The sequence below is a fragment of the Eubalaena glacialis genome, chromosome 5 (assembly GCF_028564815.1).
Source record: "Eubalaena glacialis isolate mEubGla1 chromosome 5, mEubGla1.1.hap2.+ XY, whole genome shotgun sequence".
NCBI lineage: Eukaryota > Metazoa > Chordata > Mammalia > Artiodactyla > Balaenidae > Eubalaena > Eubalaena glacialis.
In genome coordinates this window covers 3484151-3507347 of record NC_083720.1, presented here as the reverse complement: position 1 = coordinate 3507347, position 23197 = coordinate 3484151, and the positions used below count along the sequence as shown (strand labels likewise).

At 57.7% G+C, this 23197-nt stretch overlaps 1 protein-coding gene across 13 annotated transcripts in view; it reads right to left on the bottom strand.

The window, feature by feature from the left end:
- The window catches only part of ABLIM2 (actin binding LIM protein family member 2), a 154682-nt gene extending 132261 nt beyond the window's left edge, over positions 1-22421 (bottom strand). For all 13 annotated transcript variants that reach the window (XR_009701071.1, XR_009701072.1, XR_009701073.1 and 10 more), the window contains exon 1: positions 22311-22421. Coding sequence is in view for 8 of the 13 variants with exons in the window: in XM_061191940.1 (XP_061047923.1) it covers positions 22311-22320 (10 nt within the window). In the remaining 5 variants the exon portion in view is untranslated. The remainder of the gene's footprint in view (positions 1-22310) is intronic.
- Positions 22422-23197: the final 776 nt, after the last annotated feature.

Genomic DNA, 23197 nt, shown 5'->3' with positions numbered 1-23197 from the left:
TGTGTCAGTCTGTAACCTCCCTCTGCCTCTCTAAGAATCACTGTGATGGCATTTAGGGCTCACCCAGATAATCCAGGATAATCTCCCCAGCTCAGCATCCTTACCTTAATCCCATCTGCAGAAACCCTGTTTTTCAACACTCACAGGTCCCAGGATGAGAACATGATATATTTTGGGGGGCCCGTTTTTCAGCCTACCACACGCAGCAATAGTTTATATGATATGTGAATACATAACAGATTTTTTTCACCAAACAATACCTAGCCTTATTACTCGGGATGTGCTCTGCTATTTTTCTTTCTTTTCTTTTCTTTTTTTTTTTTTTCCTGGGCTGGGTATGCTATTTTTCATTCAATTCAACCTCTTACGTAACAAAGTCTTCTGTGACCCACTAAACTGATTTCATGCCCACAAATGGGTCGCCACCTGCAGTGTAGAAAGTTCCATCCTAACTTCTATGCCTGTACCCCTGCCAGGGTGGGGGACCCAGCAAAAATGATGACGATTTAAAGAAAGGAGAGAAACGCGCTCTTTCTGCACACAGAGGGTGGGTGGGACTGACTGGTGCCTGGAAGGACCCCTGAACTCGAGGACATGGTCCAGGCCACCCTGCCCCATGGACGGCCCTCCACCTGCAGCCCCCGCAGTGGCCTGCATCCTCCAAGCAGGCCGGCTCATCAGGTGACTTGGGAAGGGGCTTGGACCAGAAAGGCAAGGGGGAGCGTGGTCGCAGGTGGCTTCGGTAGCTCCACTTGCTTCCCCAAGCCCCTGACTCCCCCTCCTCCAGGCAGACCCACTGCTCCACATTCCAGAATAATTCTTCACCCCTGACAGCCCCACACCACGTCCACTCATCACTGTGCCACCACTAGTTACGCCCACTCACATCTTCATTTCTGAATGCCTCTTAAAAGATGAGAAGCAAATGAAATCAAGGACTTGAAAACTTTACGACAGATGGTACAGATTTTCCAGGTGAGTTTAAGGCCAGGAGGACACCGGCGCTTTCCCAGGGGCATAAAAAATTAGGTCTGAAGGGATCTGAGACATCGTCCAGTCCCTGGGCAAGGATTCCTAAGAGCCCAGCCGGGCCTCTCCTGAGCACTCAACCCCCAGAGCCAGCGGCGTGCCGGATGCCTCCACCTGGAAGCCCCCCAGGAACCTCACAGTCGGAAAAGAGAATGTCTGGCTTGTTGCCATCCTCCCTCCCCCACCTCTCCCCACCCTCCAACAGGGCCACAGGTCACACACCAATACCCTCACTCAGCCGGCTCCCCTTCTGCAACTCAGGCAGACCTGTGTTTGCAACCGGCTCCATCTCTCACTAGCTGCATGACCTTGGCCCAGTGGCTCTACCTCTCTGAGCCTCAATTTCTGATGTATATAATGGGGGTGCCTGCCTGCTGGCTGCAGAGAGACCAAACAAGATGATACGTGTGAGGGGGCCGGGCACCTCGCCTGGTACATGATGGGCACTTGGTAAGTGGCATCTTTCTTTCCCAATTCCTAACTGTATGAGATTCCTGTGGCTGCTGGGACAAAGGACCAAAAACCGAGTGGCTTAAATAATAGAAGTCTATTCTCTCACGGTCTGGAGGCAAGACGTCCTAAATCAAGGTGTCAACAGGGCCGTGCTCCCTCTGGAACCCGTAAGGGAGAATCCTTCCTCGCTTCGTCCAGCTCCTGATGGTCACCAGTGATGCTTGGCTTGGAGCTGCAGCCCTTCAATCTCTGCCTCTGTGGTCACGTGGCCTCTCCTCTGTGTCTCTGTGTCTGTGTCTCTCTTCCTCTTCTTATCAGGACGTCCTACTCCATATGACCTCATCTTAACTAGTTACGTCTGCAACAACCTTATTTCCAAATAAGGTCACATTCACAGGGACCGGAGTCAGGACTTCAACATCTCTCTTTGGGGACACAATTCAACCCTGAACACGGACTTTCCCATTGTCACCAAAATCATCCGTCATCTCGGAGCAGCCTGCACGAAACATCGGCATTACCAGTAGTGCTTTCTCCCTGTACCTCACGGGGCCTCCCCTTCTCTCTGGCCCCTCCCACCCACCCCTTCTCACCTGGTTGAGACTCTGTCCCCCATCACTGGTCCTCCCCTCCCTGCCAGACTGACTTCTGGGTCCCCAGCGCCGAGCACCACCTCCGGGGGCTCACGAGGCCTCCCAGATAGAGACCAAACTCCTTGTCGCAGACACCCAGCCTGGCTGGACCACAGCCTTTCAGTCCACTCCTCTTGCCCCCGTCCCCATGGGGGAGCTGTGCTCACGAAGGGCCACACCGTGGGTCCCCACAGCATCTGCAGGACCATCTGTGACGTGTATGCCCCTGAGACAGTAAATCCAGGGTCCCCTAAGGCAAAGGACAGCAAGGCCCCCCAGGGTATCAGCCAGGAGGTGGCTTCAGCCAGACTGACCCAGATGCCCAAGGGCTGGGCTACTTGGAGGCTGTCCCGTCCACATAACAGAGGAATGAGTCGGGCAGGGTATTCTGCCCGGTGAGGGGGGAACCTGTCAGTCCTAAGCCCCCCGCCGGGAGCTGGCAGACTAGCAGGGAAACAAACACAGCCAGGGAAACAAATGAACATGCAGGCCCAACCTGAGATCAGTGTAACGAAGGAGAAAAGCAGGGCCAGCCCCAGCGGCTGCTGCAGGGCAGCGGGGCTCAGCAGCCGCTGGGCTCAGGTGGTCAGAGGGCCTCTCGGAGGAAATGAAGCCGAAACGAACTTTGAAGGCTGAGAAAAAGCTTAAGAGTAGGCGGTTGAGACCAGCAGAGGGGTCCGCAGGTGTCAGGCCCCCGAGGCCAGGGGGAGGCTGCCCGGAGCCCCCAAAGGTGGCCTTGCGTGCCAAGACGCATTCTGATTTCATGGGAGAAGGTCTCAGCAGCCCCCCGAGCCTGGTGAGCAGGGAAATCACCCGTGAGGCTGATCGGAGGTGACCGAGTTCCTGTCTCCCTGTTCGAAGACCCCCTCCTCAGCCAACGCTGCCTTCCCCGCCCGACAACACACCTGGACGCGGCCCCACGGTGCCCGTGTCCTGCCCACTGCCCCCAACACACACCCCCTCTCAGGCCCCACTGCCCGTGCTCAGATGGAGAGCCATTCCACGTCCCTGCTGGACAGAGCGCCGGGTACACACCCATCCGCCTCCGGAGTCAATACAGACAGACAAGCAACCCCACAGAAAATAAGCTGCGGAGGGAACAGCACATTCACAGAAACACAAATGGCCCGGGAGCTAGAAAAATACCCTCGGGTGCCCGAGAAGGCAGATGAAAGCAGGGAGGTGTTCTCTTCCCATCAGCTGGCAAATATGAAAAGACTGACAGTGCCCCGTGTTGGGCAGGGAGCAGACGGGGACAAGGAACTCTGGTGCCCTTTTGGTAAAGGTGTGAACTGGGTCCGCCTCCAGGGAGAGCAGGTCGGCAGACGATATTCCCATGTAACTTTCTGCTTCCGGGAAGATCTGTACCTTCCACTCACAGGTCTATTTGCACATGGGTGCAAAGCCGAACGTGCGAGAATTCTCATCCCCCCTGGATGCGCTCAGGCTGTGCTAAAAATCTGAAAGCACACGGGACCAACGGGCCCTGTGCACCCCCTGAGCGGGGAGCAGGTCACACAGCAGCCTCTCACCAAAAATGCTCAGCCCGAATCCCATCACTAAGAAACAGACCCAACCAGATGGGGGACGATCCACAAGGCAACAGGTCTGGACTCTTTAAGTGTCAATGGCATGAAAGAAAAACAAAAGAAAACAGGTGGGAAGAACATTCAAGAATAAAGGAGACTAAAGACAGAGAGACATGCTAACCAATTGTGGCGTGTGACCCTAGACTGACTCCTGAAGAAGAAAAGGTAGACAAACGTCTGTAAAGGAGCCCGGGGGGCGGGCAAACAGGACCGGGGACTATCTGTGGGTGATATTTGGGTACAGGCAATGTGCTAAAGCCTAGGTGTGATGACACAACTCACTTTCAAATGGTTCAGAAAAGAGAGAGATGGAGAGAGAAAGAGAGAGAAAGCAAAATGTATCAAAATGTTAATAACTGATGCATCTAGATGAAAGTATTACAAGGTGTTCATTATACTGGCTTTTCCCCCCAACTTTTCTCTATGCTTAAAACTTCTCAGAAGAAGGAGTTGGGGGAGAAACTGATGAAGACAAAGAATTCCCCCAAAAACAGCATAGACCATGACCCGCTAACTTTACCCTCACGGATCCTGGAAAAAACCTGCAGCAACAGAGACAGACCCGGGGCTCAGAACACCTGGCTCTGTGGCTGAGGAAACCGTCTTCTCTCCTGGCCCTCAGTTTCCCCACCTGTAGCCAGAGTTGGCAAATGCACGGCTTGCACACACACCCCCACTGCCCGTATCCGTGGCAGACATAGATAGTCAATCAACTATTCTTTGTGTCCGTGTGATTCGGTCCCCATCCTGTGAGCTCCTATGGGTGGGATGGAGCTAATGCATCTCGCCTGGCCCATCCCAGGGCAAGGAGGAGAGTGGATCCACTCCGTGTCTGATGAACGAGCAAACAGCTGAGAGAATGGGTGAATGCACATAGGCGACTGGACACTCCATGGGAAAGGCGATGGCGTGGGTTCTGAGTGTGGAAAACCCTCCACCCAGTGTCCCGACACCTCGCCTAGAGGCTGGCATGGCAGGAAGTCCTTTCACCTTGCTGGCCTCACTTTACCCATCTACACCGGGGACACAAGGAGTACCCACTTCACTGGATGGTGGGGAAGGACCAGTGAAGTCCCACATGTTAAGGGCCCTGGCCTGGTCTGCTTGTGGCATGACCACAGGACCACCTGCCACAGAGCTGCTGCTGGGACCATGAAAACCCAAACTGTGCATTTGCATACCCATTATTATTCCCAACGGCCGAAGGTGGGAGCAGCCCGAGTGTCCACAGTCCGATGGATGGATGGACAAACAGAAGTTGGCCTGTTCATACAACGGAATATTATTCAGCTTAAAGAGGAAGGAAATTCTGACACAGGCTACAACACAGATGAACCTTGAGGATGTTATGCTCATTGAAATAGGCCAGTCACAAAAGGACAAATATTATATGTTTCCACTTTAATGAGGTCCCTAGAGTCATCAAACTCATAGAGACAGAAAGAAGAAGTGTGGTTGCCAGGAGCTGGGGGAGGGGGTGGGGGATTGGTGTTTAATGGGGACAGAGTTTCAGTTTTGCAAGATGAAAAGAGTTCAGGAAATGATGGTGCTGATGGTGGCACAGAATGAATGTATTTAATGCCACAGAACTGTATACTTAACAATGCTTAAGATGGTAAATTTTATGTTGTATTTATTTTACCACAATTTAATTGGCCCAGTGTCCAGGTCAGCGAAACTCCAAAGCAGTAAGGTGTTGGCGGTCGGGGGGCGGGGGAGCTCTGGCTGAGCCAAGGGAGGAAGGGGCTTCACCCACTGACCCCGTCGGGTCTGCTTTATGGGTCAGGGGACCGTCACCCACCAGCATCTCTGCATCACCAGACAACGGGGTAGGTTAAGGGGAGTTACAGCCATACCCCTCTGAGTCACATCCACAGGCTAAGGGAAGTAGAGGAAGGAAGGTACAGGACATTTTCTCATCAACGTGGCTAAATTTATCCCTCGCTGCCTGGGGCAGCGTCTTGCACTGTGGCCTTGGGTCCAGCTGCAACTTTCCCCAGCATGGCCGTGTTCCCGCTCAGGCCTCGGGGACAAGGCTGCCCTGCTGGACAGAGATGCTTCCTGGGTCCTGGGAGCTGTGGCCCTGGGACCCTCACCCTGACACAGGAGAGGGACAGGGTCAGGGAGCCAGCGGGACATCCACCCACAGGGCAGATGCTGGAGGACTGCGGGGAGGGGCAGGGAAGGCAGGCGCCCCAGGAGGGGACCAGCCTGGGCAAAGATGTGGGGATGGGGAGGGGGTGGCCCACCTGGGGAACCTCCAAGAGCCCAGCCTGGCCGCCGGGCACAGTGAGCACGCGGGATTGCGGGGACGCTCTTCAGCCACCCCAAGTCCGGCCGGGGCAAGGTGGGCTCAGAGGCCCACCAGACGAGGCCCCGCCCTCAAAGCACCCCTCACCGATGGTAAAGTCCACCAGGAAAACGGCATCATGGCATCTCAAGAAATGAAGCAGACACTTCTTGACCCAGCAATCCCACTCTGGGACGTGCCCCAAGGAAATGAAAGCAGGGACTTGAATAGTTATTGCTCACCTGTGTTCACAGTGGCATCATTCCCAACAGTCAACAGGTGGGAGCAACCCACGTGTCCACGGAAGGATGGATGGATCAACAAAATGTGGTCCATCCACACAATGGAATATTATTCAGCCTTGAAAAGGATGGAAATTCTGACACCTGCTGCAACATGGACGAACCTTGAGGACATTAGGCTCAGTGAAATGAGCCAGTCACAAAAGGACAAGCACTGCATGATTGATTGCACTTCTATGAGGACCCTAGAGTTGCCATGTCCACAGAGGCAGAAAGCAGAACGGTGGGCACCAGGGGGCGGGGGGCGGGAAGGTGGATGAGGAGTTAACTTAATGGGGACAGAGCTGGTTGGGGAAGATGGAAAAATTTCTGGAGATGGATGGTGGTGAAGGTTTCACAACAATGTGAATGTACTTAGTACCACTAACTGCACACTTAAAAACAGTTGAAGTGGCATAGTTTATATTACGTATACTTGACCACAATAGAAAAAGTTTTTTTAATGCAAAGAACACTCTGCACTTAGTGATGGAAAGAGAATGTGGCCACACCACAGAAAACCCACTCAACGGAATCTCACGCAGCTGCTAATAAGCGTGCTGTAGGACCGTATGTCCTGCGTGAGGGAAGCTTGCCGGGTGGGGTCCCGAGGTGGGGTCCACGCAGACGGGAGAGCCGGCCACGGGCCTCCCCAGAGTCACGCACTGTTTCCTCTTCAATCGTCCGCTCTTGCAAAAACAAACACCTGTCTTGTTTATTGTACAATTAATGATAATAAAAGACTCTGAAAAACTCAAGTGAGCGTGACACCCCTAGAAGAGGTCAGGTCCCCCCTTTAAGGTCCCTAGTGGCAGAGGGTGGCACCCAGATATGTGTGGAAGGAAGGCAAGAGCCAGCTGTTTCAAAAGAGAGATGCCCATGGTCCAGCTTGCCAGTTTGGAGGGTCAGGGCAGTGCAATGGCAGCTGAGAACTTTGGAGGACCAGTAGACTCTGAATCAATGCCGAGGAGGCCTGGGTGTGTAAGCAGGGTCTTTTTAAGCCTCTTTTCTCATTAAAACCAACGGCAATGCCTGCTTCCCTGCGGACACGCCTTCTGCAAGGTCATGACACCTGACCTCCAGCTCTCGCTGTCTGCACACCCCGTTCTCCTGTGATCCATCGCCGGGTGGTGGGGAGAGCCTGGAACCAACAGACAGCCCTGGGCTCGAATCACAGCTTTGCCCCGTTCTGGCTGTGTGACCTCAGCCGCCCCTTCCCCCCAACCCCTAGAGCCCTAAGCATTTCTGAGGGTTCTGGGGAAACTCTAATGAGGTCACAAACATTTGAGCGCTCAGAGAAGTAATGGCCCAAGCGAACGTGAGCTATAATCTTATGGATTATAAGACCTAGAAAGGAACTTCCCTGGTGGCACAGTGGTTAAGAATCCGCCTGCCAATGCAGGGGTCACGGGTTTGAGCCCTGGTCCGGGAAGATCCCACATGCCGCGAAGCAACTAAGCCCGTGCGCCACAACTACTGAGACTGTGCTCTAGAGCCCGTGAGCCACAACTACTGAGCCCATGTGCCACAGCTACTGAAGCCCGCGCGCCTACAGCCCGTGCTCTGCAACAAGAGAAGCCACCGCAATGAGAAGCCCGCGCACCGCAAGGAAGAGTAGCCCCCGTTCGCTGCAACTAGAGAAAGCCCGCGTGCAGCAACGAAGACCCAACGCAGCCAAAAATTAAAAAAAATAAAAATAAAAAAAGACCTAGAAAGACCCAGAAGTCTGGGCCCCAGACGTGACTGGCAGTTAATTACCAGCCCCTCCCCCTTCTGGGCAGGACCACGGCCACGCGTGGCCTCGTTCGGAGCCTGCTGTGCAATTCATCTTCCTGCAGCTCGCGGGCACCCAGGGAAATGGTCTTTGCCAAATATTAACAGGATTCGGGTCTATTTGCTTCAGCAGAGCCGAGGAATCGATATCTGAATATTTCTGCTTCCACAGATGAGGGGAGGGTGGGTGAGACTGTGTTTAGTGTTCCGAGCAGACCTGTACACAGGTTTGAGCACAGCTGATCCACAAGTGAAGGCGATTCAGAGCCCTAAGTAAAAGGACGATTGTGACAAGGCGCTGGCTTGCCAGGCGGGGTCCAGGGATCCACTGTGAAATTTCTTCCATCCGCATGCTTGGGGCCAAGCCCCCCAAACTTCCCAAGCGGTAGCCTGCGTGTCGAGTGGGTCCGTCACACTGGACAGAGAATGGATGACTGTCTGGGCACGAGCTTCTGTTCCCCGGCTCCGAGCAGGAGGCGATAAAACACCCCGAGTGCTGGTGCAGGGGAGGCGCTGCTGGACAAGGCTGTCCTGATGCTGCCCAGGTGGCCGGTGACTGTCCCCCCTGACCTTGAACCACAGATCCCAGCCACTAGCGCCGTTCCTCTCCAAACTGCTGTGGCCCCGAGCGTCAGGAGGTGCCGTGGGAAATAAAAGGTTCTATTCCTGGTGTAACCCCTTTCCCAGAACTGGGACAGTGGGTCCTGAGCCCCCTCTCTGTGTCTCTGGGTCTCACCAGTCTACACGGCACTGAAGCCCACCACTGTGACCCACCACTCCCAGGCCCGCCTCCCTGGCCAGACTGTACTTCCAGGGGGCGCTGCCTGGCATCACCCAGCGGGGACCGGGCAGGGACCCCAGCCTCCAGGGTAAGCACGCAGCCGTTCGCGCAGCTCCCACCTCAGATGCGGTGGGCACACGTGCCTGTCACCCAGGGTCACGGGTCGCCCTCCTCATCCCAGACCTGAAGAGCTACCGGGTTTAATAAGATGCGCTAAAGCCTCAGAAGAGGCCACCTGTGCCCCAAGCCGTCTGCTACTCTTGAATGAAATGATGCACAGGGTTGTGTCTGGGCTGCAAGGGCTCGTGGGGTCAGCTGTCAAGCACTGGGTCGTGGGCATCCCTGCTGCTGGGCAGGGAGGGGGCCCAGGCTTCCTAAACAGGAGCCGCGCCTCCACCTGGACCCCCAGTGCTGTCCCTGCACGGCTGGAGAAAGGTGCCGCTTCCCTCTGCCCTCCCCCTGCCCCCGGAGAACAGGGCCACCATTCCTGATCAAGCTGCCAGGCCCCTAGCCCTCTGAGAGGAAGTGGGCTGGGCATGGCCCTTGATGAGTCCCAGGTCTGGGGGAGGACAAGCGGCCAAGGAAGACAGCTGAGTGGGGCACCCGTGTCCCCTCTGCTGGTCCCATCCCCCCTCCCATCCGTAGTGACAAACAGGTGAGGCCTCCCCACACCCTGGCCACACCTGCGCTGGGGCCTTTACTCCCTCCCTTCACAGCTAGACGTGTTGAGAGAGCTTGACACCCCCATCCCCGCCCTGGCTCTGCCCGGAATCACGGGGGGCGGGCAGGGGGGATGCGGTGCAGCTCTAGCAGACACCCAGGAGCCTGAATTCAGCAGAGACATGGTCCCACGCTCCCTCCCTCTCTCTCCTCTCTGGATGTGGTGACTCCTCGGTCCCTGCGGCCACGTCATCACTGAGTGCTTCCTGCAAGCGAGGTGCCGTGCAAGGTACCTTGAGAGGTGACATAGTGCCTGAGAGGCAGATGGGCTGTGGGCTCCTGCCATGGGCCCAGTACCTTACCCAGGGCCTAGCCTGGGGCAGAGGCGTGAATGAAGCTCCTCAAACACTCCCTCTACTCTCACCTCTGCATGTCCTGCAGGATGCCCTTCTCCTACTGCTTTGTCTGGCTAACTCCTACTTAGTGGGATGTCACCTCCTTCAGGAAGCCTGCCAGGATTTCTCTCTCACAGCAGGTTCCTTACCTGCCTCCTCTCTGTCTCCACAGCCTCCCCAGAGAAGTGCTTTCTCATGGTGTGTTTTCCTCACGTGCTGTCTGCCTTTCTCATTAGGCTGGGAGCTCCTGTAGGGAAGAACTCCATCAAGGCCACCTCCAGCGCCTGGCCAAGGGATCCATACACTCAAGTGAAACCACCCGCTCTGCCCGCCCCCCAGCCCGGGGATGCTGGGTTGACTCGTTGCCTGTCCATGAGACCCAGGGAGGGGGGGAGGGTCTCCTGTGAAAGGGGTGTCCTTCCCAGTGTCAGTCACCCTGGGGAGGGGCAGGCCCTCACAGAGGAAACAGGAACTTTGTTGGGGAGGATTCAGGGAGCCACCCCCTCCCTGCAGACTGCTTTCAGGGGGTTCCCAGGAGGTGCCACGGCTAGGAAGCAGTCTGAGGCCCGGCTCTCCCACCGTCAGCCCCAAATCCAGAGCAAAGTCCTGCTGAGGTCTCCTGCGGGGCTGCAGGGGTGCCCTGGGAGTGAGGGGAAGGGGGGCGGCAAAGCTCAGAGCAGGGCATCAATGGGGAAGCAGCCCCCGTGCCCGGGGGACGGGGGGCAGGAATGTCCTGAAGGCCCAATTTCCAGCAAGATGTCCTGCCCAAGGTGCCAATCTTGGAGGCTGTGGGTCATACTTTAAGTGAAAAGAGGGAAAGTTTCTCTGTCAGTCCTTTTCAGAGGCTGTCCCCCCACCGCCCCCTCCCAGGTGACGACATCCCTGTGCCATCACGCCCCAATCCAGCCGGAGGAGCAGGAGCCCACCCTCTCTGCAACGTGAGGCGTGGAGGCACCTAAAGCCCGGCTCATGCTGAGCCGAGAGCAAGCTGACCTACATTTGACGCAGATTACGAGGGAGGGAAGACACAGCTCAGCAGAAGCCCAGGGTCTGGAGGGGCTGCCTGGGTCCACAGGCCGGCTCTCCCACCGCCAGCTGGGTACTCAGGGTGGGTTTCTCGAGGTCACCTGGCCTCCATGTCCCCACCTGTAAAATGGGCAGTCACGGAAACCACCCCCACAGCGTCGGGAGGACTCACTGAGTGATACTGTCCGGGGCCGTTACTATTATTGTTACTGCCATTCTCTTCCACCTGCGAGGCCTGAGCCCTTGGAAACGCGTAACGATGCTTCTGGTCTCTCAGAAGACCCAGTGGGGAGACGCATGCACGCAGAGGAGGCTCCACTGGGGGTGCTCCCAGAGTGGGGCACCTCCTCCCTTGCCAGCCGTTGACCTTGGGTTGACCTTGGGCGGGTCTTGCCTCCTGTCTTTGTCTGCCTGCCCTCATCTGTAAATTGGGAGCGAGAATCCTCGCCCCACAGGGATTTGTGGCATTCAAGACGGAGCCTGGACGACCTCTCTACCAGGCCTGGCGTTACTAGATGCTCCATCAACGGCAGACATTGAACTTTATTAGACAAATCAATTACTCCCTTGAGCTCTGCTCCGCGGCCGGGTGGGTGTTGGGGTGCCCGAGGTTGCCAGCACACACCCAGGATATATTTAGCTCTCCGCTGGAGCCCTGCCGGGGCTGGGCATTCCCACAGAGGACGCCGAATTTCAGACCAGCTCCCAGCTCCTCATCAGCCACCGAGAAATTTGCCCCAGAGCACAACTCCCCTTGTTTATAACAAATTATAAACAAATCCCAAGAGTACACACACACACACACACACACACACACACACACACACACAAATTCCTGTATCATGTCAGTGCCACTCAAAGGCCTAGTTCTGCAGTGAAAGTCCACCTGCCAAAATAGAGGACGCCGTCCTATCCCTGGAACAGGAGTCGGCTGGTGCCAGCAGGTCAGACAGCTGCTCTCCAATCAAGCCTCTTGAGACCCATACCGAGTACAATCTTGTCCCTCTCACATCCTTAAAACGAAGACGCAAGGAAACAAAACAGCCAAGCATCAGGAAAAAAGGCAGAGTTGCCCGTAACTCTTGCATTCCGATGTATTTTCTTCCGGTGCATTTTGTCTGCATGTTTTGCAGATGACACTGTGTGTAATCTATATTCTTCATTTATCACCAGCATGGACACATGCACTGTACTCCTCCTTCACAATCATTTTAATGACTACATAATACTCCATCTTTTATCACCAGTTCCAAGTTTGGTCTAGGGTATTGGATCCCCAATACCCTAGCAGGGCACCGGCGGGGTCAAAGCCATGTTCATAATAACACTGAGATGGGGAATTCCCTGGAGGCCCAGTGGTTAGGACTCGGCACTTTCACTGCCAGGGCCCAGGTTCAATCCCTGGTCAGGGAACTAAGATCCCACAAGCCTCACGGCGCAGGCAAAAATAAAAAAGATTGAGATGTTATTTTCTTCCGTCGCTCCCACTTCCTCCTGAGTGTACAATGGAGTTTTCTGGAAGCCCCGTGACATGTGACATCACAACTGATAGAAAACAGGCCCGACAGGAGCTCCAGCAGACGTCTATTAAACCAGACATTAATGAGATTTGCAAAACGGTAAAGCAATGCCACTCTGTTCCCTGAAAATACTCCTACATTAACATACAAAGGGCTATTATTCTTATTCAATGAATTAAGCCTATTCAAAAATTCTCCATTTTAAGGTCTAATACAGTAAATATCAATAAATACAATGCATTCAACCAAAAGCTCTTTGGGGTCCCCAATAATTTTGAGTGAAGGGGTCCTAAGCCCTCAAAGTTGGAGAACAGCTGCTACAGGTGGACGGACGATGATTAACTAGCCCAGCATCTGTGGCTGGACATTCACCCTGCAGAGTACGTGACCCCTTCAGCGAACGACTTTTTATGCACAAATCATATCAGCCGCCTTCTTCTACCAAAGGGCATGAACATATTTAAGGCTCAGTGCATCTCGCCTAACTGCTCCTTAGAGACTATGCACACTGATGGTCAGCCATCCCTGACGGCATCTAGCTCAGGGGATCGGGGGATGTATACAATTAGCTGACTTAACAGTAACAATTTTTAACTTACGACGGCTCTTTCCTCTAACCCTCAGCTATTCTAGAGACCCGCACAGGAAGGAAAAAGGTTTCAGTCCCAGAAACAGAACATTTGAGAAGCTGTCTGGGGTATGCTGAATAATGCCTCCCCCAGATATATCCACGTCCTAATCCCTAGGACCTGTGGATGTGACCTTACATGGTTAAAAATCGTGGGGTTGGTCTTTGCAGATGTGATACAGTTAAGGACCTTGAGATGGGAGATTATCCTGAATTATCTGGGCGGGCCCTAAATGCAGTCACAAGCATCCTTAGAGAGGCAGAGGGAGATCTGACCACACACACGGATGGGAGAGGAGAGATCTGAAGATGCTGGCATTGAGGTTGGGGCGAGGTGGCCGCAAGCCAAGGAGCGCTGGCAGCTGGGAGAGACGGGGAGCGGATTCTTCCCAGAACCTCTGGAGGAAGCACAGCCCTGCCGACACCTTGACTTCAGCCCAGTGACATGGATTTTGGACCTCGGGCCTCCAGAACTGTGAGAGAATAAGCTTCTGTTGTTTTCAGCCCCGAGGTTTACGGTGCTCCATTCCAGCAGCCCCCCTCCTACCGGACGCCCCAGTGACGGAGGCTGACCCCTCCTTCGCCAGCCCCATTCCCTCACCAACAGCGTGAGCTGTCAGAAAACCTCGCCGTGGGCTGCAGAGTGCCTCCCAAAGGGGCTCACTTAGGGGCTCGGCGTGTGTGCTGCTGCCAGCTATTTTCATTCCTCGTAGCTCCTTCAAATGCTGGGGGCTGGCTGCTCCGTTGTGCCCCAGTGAGCTGCTCTCAGAGAAGGAATTTGGGGTGTCAGGTCAGGAGATGGGTGCCAATGGGGGAAAGGAAGGGTCAGCCATGGCAGGGGCAGAATAAAGCTCTCATGTGGCAGCTCCGGGCCTCGCAGGGCTGCAGAGGGGCCCAGCCTGGCCAGAGGGGAGAGAACGAGTCGGCAGGATGAGAGAGCTGGAAGGGAAGAGCAGTCACAGCAACGCTGAGGTCTGGCGGGGCCGGGAGGGCGGGGAGACCTGCCCAAGGATTCCAGAGGCGGCCCTGGGGGGCACTGGCAGGGCCACCCCTCATCCTCAGCACACAGACCTGCTCTGCACCCCACGCTCAGTGCTGTGCCCCACGCCTGTGCTGCACCCCACGCCCGTCCCACACCCGTCACAGGCAGCCAGGGAGGCACCTGGCTGGACGCTGGGCTTCTGCACACATATCACGTTTCCTGATTTCCGCGGCACGTCGGAGGTGTGTTCAAGGGAACCGATGCTTGAAACCCTGCACTCCACAACTACTCTCCAAGCGCCTGGCAGGCGAGGCCGGTCTCAGAGCTGGAGGAGAGCAACCGGATGAGGAACACCGGCGAGTGGGGTGTCACAGAGGGCCTGGGGGGCCCCGAGTCAAAGCGGGCGCGATCAGAGCGGCAGCAGGAATGCCCAGGGCTGCAGGCATTGGCCGTGTCGAGGCCCTGGGCCCGCCGCTGGGCTCACAGCCACTCACCCATCCTGACGCCCTCCCCTCACTGCCCAGCCCGGCCCCTCCCGTGCGGCTGGCTCACTCCAGCCACACTGGACGGTCTGCTGACCCTTCGCCACCTCCCTGCCTACCTGGGTCCCACTCCCGTGTGAGCGCATGGGTCTTGCACAGCCTCACCCCCCCCTGGGTCCCCGCACGCCAAGGGTATCAGACTGCGCCCTCTCCAGCGGGGGAGACTGGGCCACCTGAGCTGGCAGAGAATGTGGCCGCAGAACCGGCAGGTGTGGACGATTCAAAGCTCCACGGGTCAGGTGTTCACTCGGGGAACGGGAGCGGGAAGCCGACCGGGGGCCGGGAGGGTTATTTCAGCAGGAGGCCATGCGGGTTTTGGACCAGGCAACTTGCCAGGCTTGAATCCTGGCTGTCAAGTTACCGGACACACCCTTGCTGTCCAGCCTCAGTTTCCTTACCAGTAAACTGCAAACAACCAGGAGTAACATTCAGAATATTTACGAGGGTTCCCCACGCCCCACTCAGCAGGGGTGCAGCCACGCGGCGTGTGTGCGCGCCGGCGCGTCCTGAGCCCGGCGGGGGATCCCACGCCCAGCGCGTAAGGCCGCAGCCTGGATCGGCCAGCTCTCCGTGCTACTGTCTCCTCCTTGGCCCCCCCAGGTGCTCGTTAAAGCCCTTGGAGGCAGAGACAGCCTGAGTAGGAAGAGGCCCGGCTGCGTGTGACACCACAGCACAGCACGTAGCTCCGGAACAACCTTCAGCTGGCAAAACGGGGCCGCCCGCCTCCCTCGGCTCGTGGCGCCTTCCCGCGTCTTCAAAGCCAGCAGGGCTGCGTCTTCCCTCCTCTCTGACCTCTGCTTCCGCCACCACAGCCCCTCTTCTCTGACCCTCCTGCCCCCTGCTCCTCGATGGCATGGACCCCACCGCATCACCTCACCCCCACTGCAAGCTCTCTAACTTAATCACATCCTCGCCGTCCCTTCTGCCATGTAGGTGACACACCCACCGGGTCTGGGGATGAGGACAGGGACATCTTTGGGGGACCGTTATTCAGTCTGAGATGAGGCAAATCAGAGAGGGGCACTGTCTAGCCCCAGGTCACACAGCAGGCAGGACCAGGCATAAGTCCTCGGCAGGAGCCCCTGGCTCCGCCTGCTGCCCATGGTCCTGATGAGGGAGGATCCTAAAGGAGCGGAGGAAAGGGTCCTGGACGTTTTGGGTTCCGGGGAAAGCGTGGGAGACAGAGGAGGAGGAGGAATTCCAGGATTGGGGGTGGGGAGATGGGAGAAGGTGGCAGCAGTGTTTGGGGATAAGTAGCAAGGACAGTGCTCTGTGCACAGTAGGTGCTCAATAAACCGAGTGAACGAGCATTCCAGAATAGCCGTGAGCCCTCAAGAGGCGGCTGATGGCTGGGAACAGAGGTGGCCCCGACCAGACTGAGGCTGGACCATATCGGGGCCCGTGGGGGCCTCTGAGGGCGCTGTGGCTGCACAGTGCTGCCCGCCTTCATCCGGCGTCTAGGCTCCCCTAGAGGTGACAATTGGGACCGGAGCCCAGGTGTTCTGACCCCAAAGCCACCTGGGCATCAAGACCACCTCCCTTGTTGCTTAGAAATCTTCAGCCAAGGCAACATGGTGCATGAAACCCCCCAGTACATCATTTTGCAACAGGACCTGTTTAACATGGGTCTGGCTCCCCACCAGCCCAGCAGCCTCCCCGCGGGCAGGAGGCACCCGCAGGGCTTGCTGTTGGCTGAGTCAAAGGCAAAGCGAGCATCACAGAACTCAAAGCACACCTTCCACCCACCCCAGGCCTTCCTGTGGACGTGGACTCAGATGTTCTCCTGGCTTGGGTATCAGTCAGACATCCACAGATGGCGCTTCCCTGGCAGGCTGTCGAGAAACCCCCGTACACTGGGACCCTCGCGTAAAGGGCCAAGTGCTTCCTGCCGTGAAATTGTCAGATGAGGTCTACGTGGCACAGAAGGGTGATCGGAGACCTCCTGGCTCACATGGCGTGTTTCCCTGAAACGATGGCTGAGCCTTAAACCCAGATGATCTCTCTGGGGCAGTGGGGGAACAGGGTTGTCAGAAGAAAGCCAGTCACACTCCTGAGGATGGCAGTGGTCCCTGTTTTTACAGACAGGTACACTGAGGCCCAGAGAGGGAAGTCGGCTCGCCCGAGGTCACACAGAGGTCCGGCAGGTGGGGCTGAGAGTCCAAGGAACTTAGGCACTGATGGGGCTGGTTGACGCTGGAGGGCTGAGCTGGGGCTGGAGAGGCCTGGGACAGCCATGAATGTTGTCTTCCAGCTCCGGAAGGCCACAAGGACCCAGCAGAGGGAAGAACTGGGGCCAGGGGTCAAGGTTACAGGAGGGCATGTGGACTTGACCTGGTGAAACTCTCTCACAGTCCCAGCTGTCCATCCCCAGGTGGATCCCTGGGGCCACGCCATGACCCCAGACAAGAGCCCCTGCTGGAGGGAAAGAGCACACACTTGGGGGCAGACAGAGCAGGGCTGGCTCTGGCTCTGCCTTCCTGGCTATGCAGGCAGGCGCCACACCTGGAAACGGGAATACACTTCTCGGCTCAGGGGAGGAGATGGGTTGTAACCACCACTCACACTAGAAGCATCATCGTGATGCCCCCAGTGGGTCAAGCCTTACGCATCCTAACACTCGGCCACACGTTACAAAGTTACCATTGTAACCAGCTAATTCATGCAGGGGGACAGACAGACAGACAACGCCCACCCAGTCAGGCAGAAAAGGGTTCAAATGCAGCTCTGTCATTTGCAAATGTCATGAAGTGATGCCAGGCACCTGATGGGCCCTCCCGGGCATCTGTTTCCCCATCTGTAGGTGGGGACACTCCAGCGGCCCTGAGAAGGATCCCAGGAGCATCTGGTCCCGGCATGAGCCCCAAGGGAGTACCCCACAAGCCGAGGCTGTGTGACACTGAAGTAGGGTGCTGCCCGACACCCTAGAGACCTTGGCAATGGAAACATCCCTGAGTAAACAAAGACGCAGCACTCAGGTTGCTCTGCCTCGCGTCCTAGCGGCCCGAGGCCCGCTGATCGGGGCAGCCGGCGGGTCGGGCACACATCTGACCGGTCCCCACAGCAGCTCGCGAGACCACGCGATCATCATCAAGAAATACAAGCTGCCGTCTCAACACCACCCAAGTTTTCCTGTTGCAACTATTTTAACTGATTTCCAGGCTCCTCCGCGTGCCAGGCACTCAGCACCCCCGGTCCCCACGGAGACCCCAGAAGAGGCGGCAACAGAAGCTCAGAGAGGTTTGATGACCCTGTGCTGGCAGGCGGCAGAGCTGGGATCTGAGCCCAAGGAAGCGCCCGTGTCTGTGCAGAGCCGGGGCTCTGGGGTCAGGCATCCGGCGAGCAGCTCAGAGTCTCGGCAGCTGGCCTGGCCTTGAGGCCCAGCGGCAGGACAGACCCGTCCAGAGGCTGGACCCCTCCCCGCCCGCTCCCTTCACCACCAGTCTTGCTGATTCCCTCTCACCAGCTCACAGCTCTCCCACAATGCAGACGATGCTCTGGACGGTCCAGGTGTCTGACAGGCGACTTCTCCAGAGTGAGGGTCACACTCCCTTTTCTGGGACAATAAGACTGGACTTTCCAAGAGTTCACCAAAGTCAGGGCTTGGATCTAGAGAATATGCCATCTACCCCCAAAACTACTTCACGGACGGAAACCATAAAGAATCGAAGGGTCTCGGGTGGCGGGTTAGGAAGTGACCCTGGACGTGAGGGACCAACAGCTCGGAGATCAGAATGCCCAGGCTGGGTTAAAGAGCGTCCCGTTGGTTCCTGGGCAACGGCCATCCTTTTCAGATGCCATTTCGGATGAGTTTCTGGTCAGGATGATTTGTCTTTGGCCACATCTAATTCAGATGGAGTCACACACGGAAAACGGGCACCAGTGTCGTTACCTGTGCTGAGATCCACATGCTGCCATCTGGGAGACCTCCATCCGAGCAAAGGACAGCGGCCCCTGCGGATGGAATCGTCTGACCTCTCACCAAGTCACAGACTCCGGAAGCAGCACGCGCCGGCCTTAGACCTGGAAGCAACGCCCTCTTGTCTCAGTTGATTTCTCATTGCAAAAGAAAGGCGCACACGATGAGGAAAACTGGGGAAAGTGATGGGCAGAATAAGATGCAGGGGGGGAGCGTTGGCTCTCTTGCCGCCTCCAACAGAGGACGACGCCGTGGACGTCTTGACCGACTTCCTTCTAGGCTGCTCTCCTCCACTGTCTTGCAAAGTTGAAGTCATATGAGATATACAATTTTGTCCTCAGCTGTTTTCTAAATTAAGCTTTTCTTAAGCACGTTCTCCTAACATGAAAAACTCCTGTCATACAGTTAACTAGAATGTTCCCGCCACCCCCAGAGGACAGGTTTCAGGTGGATATAGATGCTGTTTTGTTCTCATCCACGGCTGAGCCCCGGGCCCGGAGCAGTGCAGGGCACATAGCAGGCGTTTAGTAAACATCTGTCGAATGGATGAACAATCGCATGGCTAGTATCGCATCGCTCCCCTCCACATGTAGCTGGTTTCTAACTTTCTGCTGCTGTTAGGAACGCCGTGGTGAATGTCTGTGGTGACAGCAGAGCCCACACTTGGATTGGAAATGTGTCTCTCTGTTCCAAATGCTGGGGCTGAGGCAACCAGAGCAGGGGACCGGGTCTCAGGCTGTCTGCCACACACCCTCCTGGCCCCCGGAGGGCTGCCTTTCCTTCCCCAGCCCTCGGTTTCCCCTCTGTGTGGGTAGGTGGGTTTGGACTGCAGCATCCCCCAGGCCCCTTCCAGCTCCGTGATCCTAACACAGCAGCCACAGGAACAGAGGAGGGCTGAGCCGGCCACCCAGCTTTCCACCTGGCCCTGCACTCCTGTTTTGGGACTGCATCCTCCCCCAAATCCATAATCCAAGATGACTGGTGTCCTTATAAAAAAAAAATAAGGACACAGATACACACAGAGGGAAGATCATGTGAGGACACAGCGAGGGAACGGCCATTTGCAAGACAAGGAAAGAGGCCTCAGAAGAAACCAATCCTGCCCACACCTTGATGTCAGACTTCCAGCCTCCAGAAGTGTGAGAAGATAAATTTCTGCTATTTAAGCTGCACGGTCTGTGGTTACTTTGTTATGGCGGCCCTGGAAGACTAACACAATCCCCCACGAACCTCTGACCACCTGGGGAAATCCTACTCGCCAGGCCTGTAGCTGCCCGGGGAGGACATGCAGGCTCCAAGAGAGCATGGACCCGACGGTGGCAGAGCTGGCACCGGGGCCCCTCCCAGCTCAGGTTCTTTCCTCTGCCCTGCCTTGCCCTGCCATGACCACCTGGGCTGTGATGTTAGGAAGCCACCACGAGACTCACCATCATCTCCTGGGTCCCACCAAGTGTGGGCCAGCATTGCACACAGAGCCAAAGGCGTTTCCCTGCACACAGTGGGGAAACCGAGGCGGGGGTAATAGTAAATTAAGCACAGCTAGTGTACTCCACTTGGATGCAGGCTTATCTGATGCAGAATGCCAGCTCCTTCTACCTCACCATGGTGCTACTTAAACAATTTCCCTGACCACTCGAAATGATCGTGCAACAAAGCACGTAGGCAACTGCATGCGCCCTTGATGCCAACGCCAGAGCCATCTCAAAGGCGCTCTGCGTAATCGGACTGAAGGAAGATATGCCTGCAGCCCCAATGGCACAAAGGAAAGGGGAGCCTCCCACCCGGGGTGCTTGTACAGGTCACCTCAGAGTCTGACCATCAGCTCACCTGGGCAGCTGGAGACTGGACCACGTGATCCCAGCCACACCTACTGGCGCCGAGCTCCGGGGGTGATGCCAGCCTTCCCTGGGGAGGGCCGTCAGGGGACCTGACCTTGTTGATGATGGAAGCCCCTGACCCGCCAGATGTGCACAGTGGCCAGACGTTAGAGCCCAAGAGCCCTGCACAAGGGACCACCATCTGCTCTCCCCAACCACGGCTGTGGGTGAAAACTACTGCCGTGCAAATCATCAGCTGGGCGATGAGCGACAGGTAGAGGGGAGAGCATGCCCACTGCCAGTTCCGAAGGGCTCGATTAACTCAGCAAGGCTGAGGTTTACTGACCCTTACAAGCTACCGAGGGAGGACCTACTGCATGGGGGGTTTCTCACTCGTACCTTATCCTCTCCAGGGAAGCAGCAATACTGCTTTTACACATCAGGAAGCCAAGCTCCAGAAGGGGCCACGATCTGTCCAAGACTAGCAGGTGGGCACTATGATTCAAACCCCAGTCTCCTTGTTCTTTCCGCCCATGATCCCCCAGGGCCCTGGTGCCCACGTACCCCTTCTCCCAGGACAACCACACATGAGGAGGGGGAAAGGCCAGTGCGCCTTCCGGAGCTCCCCCTGATTACAGGAGAGACCGGAGGTATCAATTATGGTCACGGAAAGCCTAAAATTCCCCTGTGTGCACCCTGCCATTACCCCCACCTGCCATTAGATAAATGCGTCCGGAGGTTCTGTGAAGTCTTGGGGTGCCCTGCTCCCCAGCCACCTCCAGAGAACAGGTTGGCCATTTCAGAAATCCTCTTCTAGAGAATTCTGCCTCCTAGGGCCTGCCACTTGCTCCCCGCCACTTTCCCAATTCCCACCGCCCATGTGGTCCCTCCTTCCTCACCTAGGAGGGGGAGGGAGCTGTTTCCCCCTGGGAGGGGGTGGTCCCTGGAAGCACACCCCCCAAGCAGAGAGCACACAGTAAGTGCTCGCTAAAGGCACACTCCCTCCCCAGTCCTATTTGCCCCCCTGGGGAAACAGCTGCCCCACTGTTTTGTGCACCATGGCCAGGGGCCATACTGCAGTCTGTGGCCAGACAGGCTCAGGGGAGAGCACAGGCGTCCGGAAGCGCCGGGTTCGAAACCTGGCCCAGCTGCATGAGCTGAGCAAGTGACTCAAGTCTGGTGAGTCTTGGTCGCACCCTGAAAAATGGGGTGACGGCCACTCCCTGCCAGGGAATGTAGGGGGAAGCCCTCAGCCCAGGGCCGAGCCCCAGAAGGCTCTCGAAAAGGGGCTCTGGTCACTCCAGACTCTCTCCAGGAGCCAAGGCCCCCGGCTCTAGGCCTCAGTTTCCCCAAGCGCACTAGGCGCGGCTGGCTTGTGGCGACGTGGGATTTTCCAGCGCCGCACAGAGGCTGTCAGACCCGGTGGGTGCGGCGCCAGCGCCAGCAGTGGGGATACGCAGGGGTGAGCGGCCGGAGAGAGGACGCGCGCACATCCGAGCGGGTCGCACACACCTGCGGGCTCCGCGCCCCCAAGTTTGCCCCGGGCCAGCCCAGGGCGCCGGGCGTCGGCCTGACGCCCCCCAAACCAGGCGCTGCTGGAGCCGCACGAGGGCGGCGGCCCCTGCCGCAAAGGCCCCATGCCACACCTCTCCGTGGCAGGGTCTACATTGGCCCCGCGCCCCTCGACGGACCCTGGCCGCCTCCTGAAGCCTGTGGCGACCCCGGACGCCAGGGAGAAGCAAAGGAGTGGCGCCTTCCAGACAGCCCAGCGCAGTCACCCCGGCGCCGCGCCGGCAAAGGGTCCCCAGTCCGCGCTGCCAAGCTCACCGCCTGGGGCGCAGGGACAGGGGGCTGCGCGCTGGACCCTCGGGACTGCAAGACCCTGGAGCAAAAGTTGGCTGGAGCAGACCCCCAGTCTGCAGGTGCAGCCACCCCAGCCCTCGCGGCGCCGCGACCCAGCTCGGGGACGCGCGGGTCCCTCGGTCCCCACACTCACCTGCGCTCATCTCAGCGGCAGCTCGGAGTCGGGTCGTCTGGGCTCTGCGGCAGCCGATGCTTCTGCCCGCAGGTGCCGCGCCTCCCGGCGCGAAGGGCCGCCCGGCCGCCTGCCCGCTTGTCCGCGCCCGCCCGACCGCAGCGCCGCCGCAGCAGCCCCTCGCCGCGTCCGCTCCGCCCCGCCCCGTCCGCAGGCCCCGCCCCTCTCCGCGGCCCCGCCCGCCCCCCCGCCCCCCGCCCCCCGTCCCCCGCCGCTCTGCTGTCGGGGCGCACCCTGGGAAGTGTAGGCGCCGCGCCCCCGCAGCTCCACCTTCACGCCCAGACCGCCGCAGGGACGGACTACAGTCCCGGCAGGCTGCGCGGCCCGCGCATGCGCAGGCGGGCGACGCCGCTGCGGCCTCCCGCAGTCGCTCGTGGGTCTCTGCGGAGTTGTTCCTCGGGCTCGGCTGGCGGCTTGGCTGGCGACGGTTCTCAGCATCCCGCGAGTGGCGAGGCGGGCGGCCGAGTGAGAAGCAAGCTTGGTGCAGCTCTTGTTGAGTCGTGCAGCTGCAAAGGGTCAACTCCTTCCTTCCCCAGTCCGCAGAGGGAGACTGAGGCGGGGGGCGCGGGCGGCAGGACTCGCCCACCCGCCCCGGCGAGGCTTGCGCTCCCGACTCTAGGTCTAGGGCTCGGCGGCGGCCCGGTGGCCTTCCCCAGGCTCCCGGAGCTCCGCACCGCCTGGCGCCTTGGTCTGGCTCGGGTGGCGCAGTCTGCAGTCCCGACCCCCCACCCCCAGCCCCCGAGTGGCCGACTGTCCTCTGTGATGTCAGGTGCCCAGCCCAGGGCGCGGGTCCGGGTACAGGAGAGTGAAGGCCCCGGGGTGGGAGCAAGTGGACCCCACTGAGTGTC